General features: G+C 39.7%; 1 protein-coding gene across 1 annotated transcript in view; it reads right to left on the minus strand.

The window, feature by feature from the left end:
• The window catches only part of pappa2 (pappalysin 2), a 103302-nt gene that overhangs the window by 4860 nt on the left and 86159 nt on the right, over positions 1-12283 (minus strand). The window contains exon 25 of the mRNA XM_005457971.4: positions 7461-7532. Coding sequence (XP_005458028.1) covers positions 7461-7532 — 72 coding nt within the window. The remainder of the gene's footprint in view (positions 1-7460; positions 7533-12283) is intronic.

A 12283-nucleotide genomic window follows, 5' to 3' on the forward strand; every position in this document is an offset into this window, starting at 1 on the left:
GGGTGTTCAGCTCAGTGGACAAGTGGGCATGTGATTGTACCAGCAAAGCACTTCCCAAGGTAGGTTAAATAAACCACAGTCACACAAAACATAAAGAAATCTCAATCACCGCTAAAGATGGCCAAGGTTTCGGGTGAACCCGGTGTGAAACCTAGCCCCACCCTATCATGTGATTTCCTTGGCTGGGTTTGTCTTCTACCTCCTCTTTGACTCCCACCACCCTCTGGAACACAAACTTGGAGTAATCAGGACCTTACAACACTGGAAAATGTTCCCTCTAAGCCTGAATGAAGAGAAAAAGAGGGAACACACACATGCAAAGGAGGCTCTTAAAACATGTGGATAACCTAATTGGGCTTTCATCAAGTCAGCAAAGATGCACAGAAAAGAAGATCAGACACCAACTAGGGAGGATCAGAAAGACAAACACAACAACATTGTCATCCCCTATGTAGCCGGTTTATCAGAAAAACTTAGGAGAGTCTTCTCCAAGCACGACATCCCAGTGCATTTCAGACCCAGCAACACACTTAGACAAAAACTGGTTCACCCCAAAGACAGAACTCCTAAACACAAACTTAACAACGTAGTGTATGCTGTACAGCAGCGGTCCCCAACCCCCGGGCCTCGGACCGGTACCGGTCCGTGAGTCGTTTGGTACCGGGCCGCGAGAGTTGAGGCTCAGGTGTGAAACGTATGGTTTTCAGGGTTTTTATCGGTTTTCAGCGTTATTTTGTTATCGTTTTTATCGTTAACTTGGTTTTCCTGGGTCTTTTCACGTGTGTTATGAATAAATCTTCTTTTTTTTGGTACCGGTACTAGTTTTATTTTGTTGTATTTATCCGCGACACCTTAAAGGCCGGCCCGTGAAAATATTGTCGGGCATAAACCGGTCCGTGAGGCAAAAAAGGTTGGGGACCGCTGATGTACAGCACAGCGAGGAATGCTCAGACCTCTTCATTGGAGAGACCAAACAGCCACTTCACAAGCGCATGGCACAACATAGAAGAGCCACCTCCCCGGGACAAGACTCGGCGGTCCAACTGCATCTAAAGGACGAAGGTCACTCTTTCAAGGATGTTCACATTTTGGACAGAGAAGACAGATGGTTTGAAAGAGGAGTGAAAGAAGCCATCTATGTCCACTGTGAACGACCATCTTTTAATAGAGGTGGTGGTTTACGACACCAACTGTCTGCCATCTATAATCCAGTTTTGAGATCCTTTCCCTGACACCGTAACGCCCACTCACATCCTGGGCCATCTGACCTCAGGAAATCACATGATAAGGTGGGGCTATGTTTCACAGCGGGTTCACCCAAAAACCTGGGCTAATTGTGACCTACACCCGTTTTCACACATTGACTCGTGTGATTAGGTAGAGGATCAACAGGGGGTTCATGACCCACTTGGGGCACACTCCCCCAGGACTTAAATCTAGGACTCTCTACCATTTGACCTTAGAACTGAAGAAGCTTGTCGGATGAGAGGTGAAACGTCTTCAAGCATCTTAAAGAAGTCAAGACTCTTTTCTTTCCTAGCTCTTTAGAACAGCAAGGATACAATAACACATAACCAAACCACTAACTAGAAGTACAACCCACTGGCTCAAGAAATGGGAGCTGTAGAGAGTACAGCAAAGCAACCTTTTTCTAAAAGCATAACCTGGACAGGGGCGGAGCTGAAGATGCTAAAAAGAGATCTGAACCAAAGGGAGCAAGAAAATTGGATTTTGGAAAAGCATCTGGAAAGGGTATGGATGCATGTTAGATGCTTGTGGAGGGCACTGTAAAGTAAAAGAAATCTCACACAGCATAAGCAAATACTGCAATGCTACAAATTGGTTGGTAAATGTCCTTTCCTCTTACAATACAATAAAAAAAAACTAATGAGATGTCACAGGCTGTTTCACACAGACGGGAAAACAGTTGTGTTGAAATTTTGTCTCAGTCCTAGGAGTATTTACAGTGCGCAATAACTGTAAAACCACTATAGTAAAGCATGCTAAGCTGTGAGTTTGTCAGAGATTTTATACTGTGACAAAAAAGCTGTGACCTATGTGATTTTCTATCACCTCTTTGTCCTGTGAAAATTATTGAATAGCGTATTAATATTGTATTAAAGCAGTCTGCCCTATATTCACCACTCTGGCTTCAACATTTATCCGATCCCTGAAAGCCTTCCTAAGTTACATACTCCAAAAATAAGTTTGTTCTTCAGGCAGAACACAATAACATCATTTCGTGTGAGTGCAGTCATCTTCAGTTATCTCCAGGCTCCCATTTCTGTTTTCTATGGATGGTGAATTCAAGCAGTAGAGTAGAGTAGAGTAGAGTAGAGCAGTAGAGTGCAACCTTTTACATATCTTTGTAACCCTAGTGCTACCTTGGTCCATTGGTGTAATTTCTCAAGATGACCATCCTTGTGTTGATTACTACAAATAAACTCTTATATAAACTCACCTTGCATTAATTACTATTTTGCTAAACAGCAAACCCTGCACTGGCATGTCACAGCAATTAAATAATTGTAACTATATGGGAGGGAAAGCTTAATCTCAGTTTGAGTGAGTTTGAGAAAGTTGTGCGTTCCTAAAGTTACACTACGGTAAATAGGGATACATTATTTTCTGAGAGCCTTTTTGAGATATATGCCAACATGATAAACACAGCAATATAGCCTTAGAGTACATAAGGTGTGAATGTGGCAGAGGTGAGTAAAGTGTTATATGCAGTTTACAGTCCTGCTGAATCACTGTGATGAAGTAAAAATGACTACAAAGATTCCTCAAAGCAATTTAGCAATCTAGGTTTGGTTTGACATTCAGTTGAACTAGGATAAATAAAGTAGATGGACATAATTTGATGACTGATATGCTTTAAGTTACTTAGAATACCTTTTAGGGTAAACTGTTTTTTGCAATGCCTTGGCCAGTGTGGGAGTCCTGCTGGAGAAACTTTGGAGTGGCACGCAAATTTCTGGAATTAAAGTTACACAGAATCTTAAACGCGTCATGATGAAAGCCTTTTTAATGTTTTCCACTGAACCTTAAGGGCTTGAAGGGCCTGACGTGCCAACAATATGAAAATAAGTGCTGAGTGCCAAAGATACTTTTGGTTTCCTCTGATGAGCTGATGGAGATATTTCAAAGACTAACAGTAGACTTTTACCTAACCTGCGCAGGGGGAGAGAGCAGCTGCTGAGAAGATTTCTGGATATTTCTCTTCACTTCAAAGAACTCCCTACTTGACAAATCCCCTTGCCTTTTCTGACTAAATGGCCATGGACAAAAATAAATCTATTTAATTGTTCTGTCTCTAAGTAAATACTTTACCAGTAATTGCACCAGATGTTTCACTAAAATCACAGCTTGTATGTAAATCTCTGAATAACCTTCATAATCTAAGACAGTCATGCATGACACAAAGTTGCTTAGCCTAATGGCAAGTTTAATTTGAAATTTCCAGCTCTGACCTTTATTCTGGATTTTGTCAGCATTCCCATGCTTGTCCTTCCTTGCTGAAAACTGTTTAAATGAGCAGACCCCACACTTTGCCCAGATGAGGTTAATTTGGAGGCCAGGGCTCATGTTGAGGTTAATTAGTATTTACATTCCCTTCCAGGCAGAAAATATCTTGTGATCACAAGAAACACACAGACCCAGGAACAATATTAAAACAGCAAGAACTGGCTATCCACTTCAGTCCCGTACGGGTAATTAAAAGGTCAGCTGGTTTGTGTATTATCTTTAATTCCACTCCAATCAATGTAAAAGAAACAGGCATAAAAAGCAGAAACAGCCAATCCCACACCCCACTTACACGAATATTCTGAGTAGTCATCCACACCTGCCAAGCTCTTCATCACAAGTTTATATAACACAGGTATGAATTCTAGAAAACACTCTGCTGTCAAGCAGCAGTATATTATATGCTTGTTTTTTTTATTTTATTTCCTACCAGGAATTTGTATCAATCTTTACATGGCCCGACCCCACTCACTGCACATCCTACTGAAAACTGTTTCCCCCTTTCTCTTCTCCATATGACTCACTTACAGAGAAGAGAAGAAAAGAAAAGATTTCTTCTGCCAGGTAGGACAGTTCAAGGAGTTTTACTCTTTGTTTGATGCTTCTTTGGTCTTTGTTTTAAAGGTATGTATATTTGGGAGGTGGCTGTTTTTCTGATGTTAAGACTGTAAACTTCTTTTATACAGCTTTGCTTTTAAAAAAACAAATAAAAGCATGAAAGGAAAGTTATTGATTTATCGGTCAATCTATGTCCCTACCCTCACCTATGGTCTCTGGGTAGTGACCAAAGAATGAAAATGCAGATACAAGCACCTGAAATTAGCTTCCTGGGCTCTCTTTTAGAGACAGGATGAGGAGCTTGGTCATTTTGGATGCTGCTGCTCCTCCACATTGACAGGAACCAGTTGAGGTGGTTCAAGCATCTGATTAGATTGCCTTCTAGACATCTCCTAGGGGAAGTATTTCGGGCATGTCCTACCGGGAGGAGAACCCAGGGCAGACTCATGAGCCACAGGCGAGATTATACTATTAGCTGGCCTGGGAATGACTCGGTGCCCAGCTGGAAGAGGAGCCCAGGATCAGGGAAGTCCGAGTTTCTCTGCTTAGACTCCTGCCCCCATAACCCAAACCTGGGTAAGTGGCCGACAATGGATGGATGGATAAATAATTCTATGTAGTGCAACAGGTCCATTTCTAATCACATCATTACCACATTTTTAGCTATTACCTGGCAACTGTAAGGAAGCCTGTATCACTGTCACACTTATAGTATAGCTTGCATCTTGCACAGGTAGATCACAACACTCATTCACAGTAGGTCTGTCTGTCTATGCAGAACTATTGTTAAATGACAAAAACACAGATATACCTTATCCATGTTTTGCTTAAACATTTAATCCTTCATTAGCTGTACTTTACTACTGATTTTAAAGATACTGTACAGCATTTTATGATGAGATGAAGGGGAGCACTGTGACCATCTACCAAATGTTGTCAGCAGATGGATTTTATCCTCCATGCCTAAATGCCTTATATGAAGTCATGCATAAGTCAATGCATTTCTCTGGCTTGCTGTTACACACTCTTACTACATTCTTTGTTCTTATGATCTCAGTGAAGACATGTCTTTTTCTGTGACGCAATCCTTTTATGGGACTGAAAGGCAGATAAAACATTACATAAAACAGTTTTGGTATGGCAGTTGCACGGGGGGGCTGACGAGATGTCTATGTTGGTTTTAAGAAAGAGTGGAAACAGAGGCAAGGTGCAAAGAGGGTGCAATGGCATCTGGATGAGAGCATAGAGCATATGCAGCACATGTGGTCTGGTATAATTTACTGTGTTGTCATGGAGGAGTGGGCTATAAGCAACTGTTTTGCCTAGCAACATTCACGGGAAGGTGGAAGGGGAAAATGAAGTGCTGGCAGGTGGGAAGAATATTTTAATACCATGAGACATCAACAGTTTATGTGTTCCATCAGTAGTTCCAGCCTTTTCTGAACCAAGAAGGCAAATGCCAAATAAAAACTCTCTGGTTTTATGAATTTAGGTGATTTACTGTCATTGCTACAGTATTCGTAAACTGAAATGCATGCTAAATTGCACATTAAACCACCTTTCAATTAGAATACAAACTACAAGTCTTGCTATAGTTATGCTACAGTGGCCTTAGACACATGGCATCACCTAATGAACTGTGTTGATTATGTCAGAACAAATAAACTACTACTAAATACTAACCAGTTTGAAAGGTAGAGCACAAGGAAAGACCATGAGAATTAAAAAATAATAACGCTTGGTTCTAAATAATTTAAATGGCCAAAATACTACTCCATCAAGATGACTAATAGTAGCCATTCAGTAAGTTCTGATCTGGATAGGGAAATAATCCTACTAGTTGCAAAAATAAGTGCTACATAGCTAGCTTAAATGAACTACCACATGTAAATTTTACTTTTTGTTGACTTGGACATTTACAGAGCCAGAAAAGTTCCAGTTTTATTAATTTGTCACATTAATGTCAAAGCAGTCGCATTAGTAGCTGCCTCTTGAAATTAAAGGCAAAATGGATGCAACAAGTAAAAGAAAATTCTCCGTGATTAACATATTAAAAACCAAATGAAAAAACGGGAATAATCGAAAGGAAGAAGAATGTCACTTTAGAAACCATTTTAAATATTCTCTAAGTGGTGTAGTTTGGAGATGTGTAAATCTCTATATTTTTACCAAGGGCATAACATCATGGGACTATATTTGTGTTGCTGATTCCGGTTCAGTTTGACACTATTACAATACTTGTTATTAATCTCTGTCTCTCTTCCACAGCATGTCTTTATCCTGTCTTCCTCTCTCACCCCAACCGGTCGCAGCAGATGGCCCCGCCCCTCCCTGAGCCTGCTTCTGCTGGAGGTTTCTTCCTGTTAAAAGGGAGTTTTTCCTTCCCACTGTCGCCACAGTGCTTGCTCATAGGGGGTCATTTGATTGTTGGGTTTTTCTCTGTATGTTTTATTGTAGGGTCTACCTCACAATATAAAGCGCCCCGAGGCAACTGTTGTTGTGATTTGGCGCTATATAAATAAAATTGAATTGAATTGAATTGAACTATTTGTGCACAATGTTTAGACTTTTTATTGTATTGAATTCCAAGCCACCAGCATATGACAAAGCCCACTAAATAATGTACAGTGAAATATTAAAGGTATCCAATTAAATAATTCTGACTAATGTTTTGCAAATATACGTAGATTCACTGGAAAATTGTCTTTGTTTTAAAATCTGTCTTTGTTGTAGACTGTTTTTAAACTAAGCTTTGAGTCTGCCTAAATAATGACTCTAAATCTAGCATAAGCCAGTGATTAATTTATTTTCCTTTTTCAGATAATCCATTAGGCTTGGCAGGCAATCCACCATTTGGCAATGCCAGGACCCCTTGGAAAAACAAGCTTCTCTGGCCAGATTTGAAAGGGATTCTTGTAAAGTGTGAGAACATCAGTTTCTGCCTATGATTTGTCATCATGAAAATGAAGCACATCACACACTGGCCCTAGTATCTTAAATAGTGATGAGAACAGGGATACGGCATGTTCTGCTTCATGTTTAGTATTACTGGAAAGCTCCGTCTGAGACAGTAAATTTAAAGTGGTTATGCCCAGAAAATGTGCAATTGTTTTTAGGATTAATTAGCCCATATCTCAGCACTAACAGAGTGCTGAGATATGGGCAAAACCAAATGAGATTCTTCTGATATTTACACTTTCGTAGCATGTGAAAGCACATTTGAGACGCACTATGTTCAGATAGAATTACACAGATACTTTACCAAAGACAACTGTGTGTAATAGAATTACGCACAGTAGATTGGAGGAAAAAGAAAAGAGTTACTTCAGATGTCCAAGTTTAATTCAGAACTGCTTGGCTGCTTCCAAGCTTACCTCACAGGACTGGATGCAATGGATGTGTTGAGGGTCAGGGTACCACTTCATCATCCCTGTGCAGACTATGCTCTGGGAAACAAAGCACACAACAACACTAGTGAAGCAATGCAGCCACAGGAAATGGATAGCTGCAGTCTTTGCCATAGAAAATCATACTACACTTAGACACAAAAACATTTTTATAGCAATTTCTTTGAGTTTCAGTTGACCTTTAAAGGAAGGGCATCAGTGAGTGTCTGATATACATTTTGAATATGAAAACCACTTTGTTGTCTGTTGATAAGTGTGACTTCTATGACTGAATTTGATGGATCTTGTGGAATGACTATTTAACGGTGATTTTTTGAGACTACTACTATTCAGCGGCATTCCATCAGGGCAAGCAGGGCAGGCAATACTTGACTAGTAAAGCCCTAAATTGGACATAAATTTAACCGGACCCACGTTAGAGTGTCTCTCTGCTTTTACCTCAAATACAACTCTGTCACAATGCTACTGGCATCTTCGCACCATCCTTTACATTACTGCTAACTTGTAGCTGTAGGTCGTTACTGTCTCTTAAGCACACTTAACTCTGCTTCCCTGTGACTCTATTGAAATTTACAGCATAACTGGTTTATTTCATATCAGTATCCATGCCCCGTTAACGATGCCTCATAAACTGCAAGACCTTTTTTCTTGTTGTTTGTGCATGTGCATTTTAGATAAGCCTATGTAATTTCATGGAAAGCTAAGGGGTGACTAGCATGCTAGACAAACTGCTACTGGCTCTGCTTTCACTGTTCTGAGATCAGTTACTCTTCATATTGTCAGAAAACAGAGTAAGCATCAGCAAGTAACAAAGCACCGTGTGATTAGTAATTTTATCAGTTTTCTCTTACTAACCACCGAAGCCAATGTGTAACGTAGAGAAGCACAGTAGCAAAGAAAGCCTTCATGATGGAGAGCAGCGTCAGTGCCTGTCATGCTCAGTTTAATAAAACTATCAAATTGAACTTGTGCAGAACCTCACCAGCACTGTCACGTTAATCCCATGGTTGACCAGCTGTTTCACTAATACACCACCTTTATTTTTCATTGATATTGTATCGGGCTTGGTAACATGACTGTTGTGTTATCAGCGTTATTATGTCGAGAACTGTCTCTTAGCTAAGACTCTTACACTGGAGCATAGAGCTTTACAGCATGTTCTGACATGAAGCCAGCCATCGTCTCCGCTTCCCTTTCCGTAAAAATGACCACATGTCACTGCGACTATTACATTATTATTGGATGTCGTCTAAAAAGTTGGGGTTAGATGAGAATTAATCCTTTTTAGAGTTACCAGTAATTATCTAAAGCATGATGAAAGGAATCCTACTCGTTGATTTTAATTTAGTGTCTTGTGTGCAAAATTGTGCATTTGACCGATGGATGACTTGAAGAAAGCACAAGAAAACACCACAGTGTGTAAAACCTGTCCCCTGTGTGCTTTCAATGAAATTCCATTCCTAATATTGTAGGCAGATTACAGTTACTGTCTTCGCAGCAAGTCAATTTCCCTCGCTTGCCTTGAACCGTATAAAAATGAATAAAACTACATCTTGCATTCATTCTGACTGGAAGCCATAGATATCCTATTGTTTTCACAGACATGTGCAGTACATTATGAATATTTGTTGTTTTTTTGATGTATTTGTCATGCAAGAAAAATCATGTTTTTGTACAACTTAAGGAGATGCAAAACTCAAAATTTTGCGGTTAATTTTGGGTGAGGCTGTGGTCTTCTGCCATTTTTTGACCCAAAGAATTTACAAGGTGGTTAGTAGACAGCAGACTGACTAACAAATATGGACAGAGAAAGTGGATCCTCCCCTGTGACTTTCTGTGCAGCCTGACCCAGCAACGGAGACCTGATTCCGAAGTATTTGAGATAACACAATCCCTCGAAATCACAAGGCAGTGTCAGAGATATGGCGTAAGAAACCAGACCTCAATCCAACTATTTGACCTTGGCAAGGGTGGAAAAACTGGCTGGTGGGCTGACTGACCACCCAAAAGTAAGACGAAACTGGAGCGCTGTTTGCAACAGCATTAACGTAGAAGCGACTCCTAAGATTGAGTAACATGACCCGCCTTTGAAGCAAAACAACCCTGTAACTCAGACCCATGAGCTGACATTCCAAGTTTTTTTTTTTTTCATGGCGACTTGTATACACTGTGTATACACTATGAGAAATGTGTGTAATTCCTAAAAGGCTTGACGTCAACTGGAACCTTTACGCTCACTATCTGCCTGCGATTTCCAGTAATCCAACAAGTCCTGAATGATAACGGACACAGTCGCATACACATGTAGTGAATTTTGCTGGGTGATTAGCTGATGCAGCTGGGAATAAAAATGTTTTCTAAAAAACTCCTAAAGATACTATCTTGCCAGTGATTCAATCAGATACCTGATATAAAACACATTAGCTCATTCTATGATGAATTTGGAAAATGTCAGCTGCAGTTTGACAGAGATTAATTTTTAGACACTCTGAGTTACTTACAGACCACTTGAAATGGTTTCTGTTGAAAATTAAACTGATATTTCTGTGTTTTCTTTACTAACTAAACACACTGCAACATATTACTTTCGAGCACATGTTATGGTCTCAATTTAGGACTTCAAATGAACACTTAAAGCCACAGAAAAGATCTCAAATCTAAAATTTCATGACTGAGGAGTTGAAACCTGAATGTAGAAAAAAAGGGTAATTCCTCTTCAACTATTACTATTTAAAAATGCAAAAATGTATACAAATTTATTGTTTATGATGGCTGCATTGCTTTTTAGCTACTGTTACTCTGTGTGGGGCCTCGTTGTGGCTGTGTGAGTTCTCTCTGGGTACTAGTTTCCACCCAAAATCCAAAGGCATTCATGTTGTTAGGTTAGGTTTACACCTAACCTAGCAACCCAAACATCACTCAGTGTTTGCTCTGGACTGACGATCTCCAGCGTGTACCACATTTGTTGTAAAGTGACAGCTTGGATACTCACCCTGAACTGGACAAGTGGTTAAGAGAATGGTTGGATGAATAAACTCTCATATATATCCGCTTATAAATCACAGAACATGTATTTCTTTTTAATACTTTTAAGATTAGACTTAAAACTTTCCTTTTTGCTAAAGCTAGGCTGGATCAGGTGACCCTGAATCCTCCCTTAGTTATGCTGCAATAGGTGTAGGCTGTAGGATGATGATCCCATGATGCATTGAGTGTTTCTTCTTCAGTCACCTGTCTCACTCACTATGTGTTAATAGACCTCTCTGCACTGAATCATACTTGTTATTAATCTCTGTCTCTCTTCCACAGCATGTCTTTATCCTGTCTTCCTCTCTCACCCCAACCGGTCGCAGCAGATGGCCCCGCCCCTCCCTAAGCCTGGGTCTGCTGGAGGTTTCTTCCTGTTAAAAGGGAGTTTTTCCTTCCCACTATCATCAAAGTGCTTGTTCATAGGGGGTCATATGATTGTTGGGTTTTTCTCTATGTATTATTGTAGGGGACTACTGTTGTGATTTGGCGCTATATAAATAAAATAGAATTGAACTGAATAGTAGTCTAAGAATATCTTCTTGATGCATTCTCAATCATCCAGGAAAGTAAATCTCCAAAAGTTGAATCTGTTCATCTGGACTGAAGAAGTCACTTGGATGAGTGACGAAACGTTTCTCCCACAAAACGCTACGTCCAGATGAACAGATTCAACTTTTGGAGATAGTCTAAGAATATCATTTTCTCAACATACCCATCAGTCTCCTCCACTGATGGGTATGTTTTGTCCAGAGGTAATATTCAAATATTTCCTCTGAGTTATCAATTCTGTCACTAGTTAGCTAAACTAATGTAAGTCTATTAGCTGTAACTAACCAACCACACGATGTCATTTTCCTTACTGACAAAAGATGGTGCTAAACATGTTTTAAAAATTTTTAACTTTCAGCACTAACTTCTTAAATCAATTATATCAGTTATATCTGTTAGTTTTTGAGAACAGGGCTCAATGGTGTATATCAGCCTTTATGTGTTTATCATGCTGGCGTTCTTTGATTTCATGTTTCGTTTTGTTTTTTTGGTTTTGTATGTGTATTAACACTTATTTACTTAAAAGTTCAAAATAAAGATTTGATTGATTGATCGATGATAATAGGGAAGACTATTGTCAAAAAAGCCGATCGAAAATTTGGGTTGCAAGAGTGTGATTTCAAGTATTTAGGTAGCAAAAGACTCTCTGAGGAATCAGAGATATTAATATTATCTCTGGACAAGTGACTAACAAGTGAGAAAGAGAAGACATGCGACTTCTGATGCAAAATGTATGGCAGCAAGTGCTCAGCATTTTATTTTCCTTGGCTTCAAACTGTGAACAATCTTAGTTTTGTGCTTATCAGTAAAGGTGAATCAGTCTGGAGCAGTAGCTCAGTTTACTTCATGCTTTTGTTCAGAGCACCAGATGTTTGGACACATTATTCATCCTGATGGGTGTTTTTGTGTAAAAATCTTTTCACTGTTTGTCAATGTATCAGCTTTCACGGTGCTCTGGACCAGTCGCATGGCAGCAAGTGAGCAAAACAACAACAGTTTTGTAACACCTACCATGTGCTTCCAAATGGTAGCAAAAACCACAGCGTCTTTCTCAGTAGTGGTTATTTTTTACCAATCACGACATGTTATTTTTCACCACATACAAGCTCATCGTTTATCACAAAAACCTAGAAACAGCTGCACCCAGTTATGCAAGTTGCGATCACAGTTCAACATTAATCAATGAACTTTGAAAGTATGAATATCATATA

This window comes from Oreochromis niloticus, linkage group LG18, assembly GCF_001858045.2.
Source record: "Oreochromis niloticus isolate F11D_XX linkage group LG18, O_niloticus_UMD_NMBU, whole genome shotgun sequence".
Taxonomy (NCBI): domain Eukaryota; kingdom Metazoa; phylum Chordata; class Actinopteri; order Cichliformes; family Cichlidae; genus Oreochromis; species Oreochromis niloticus.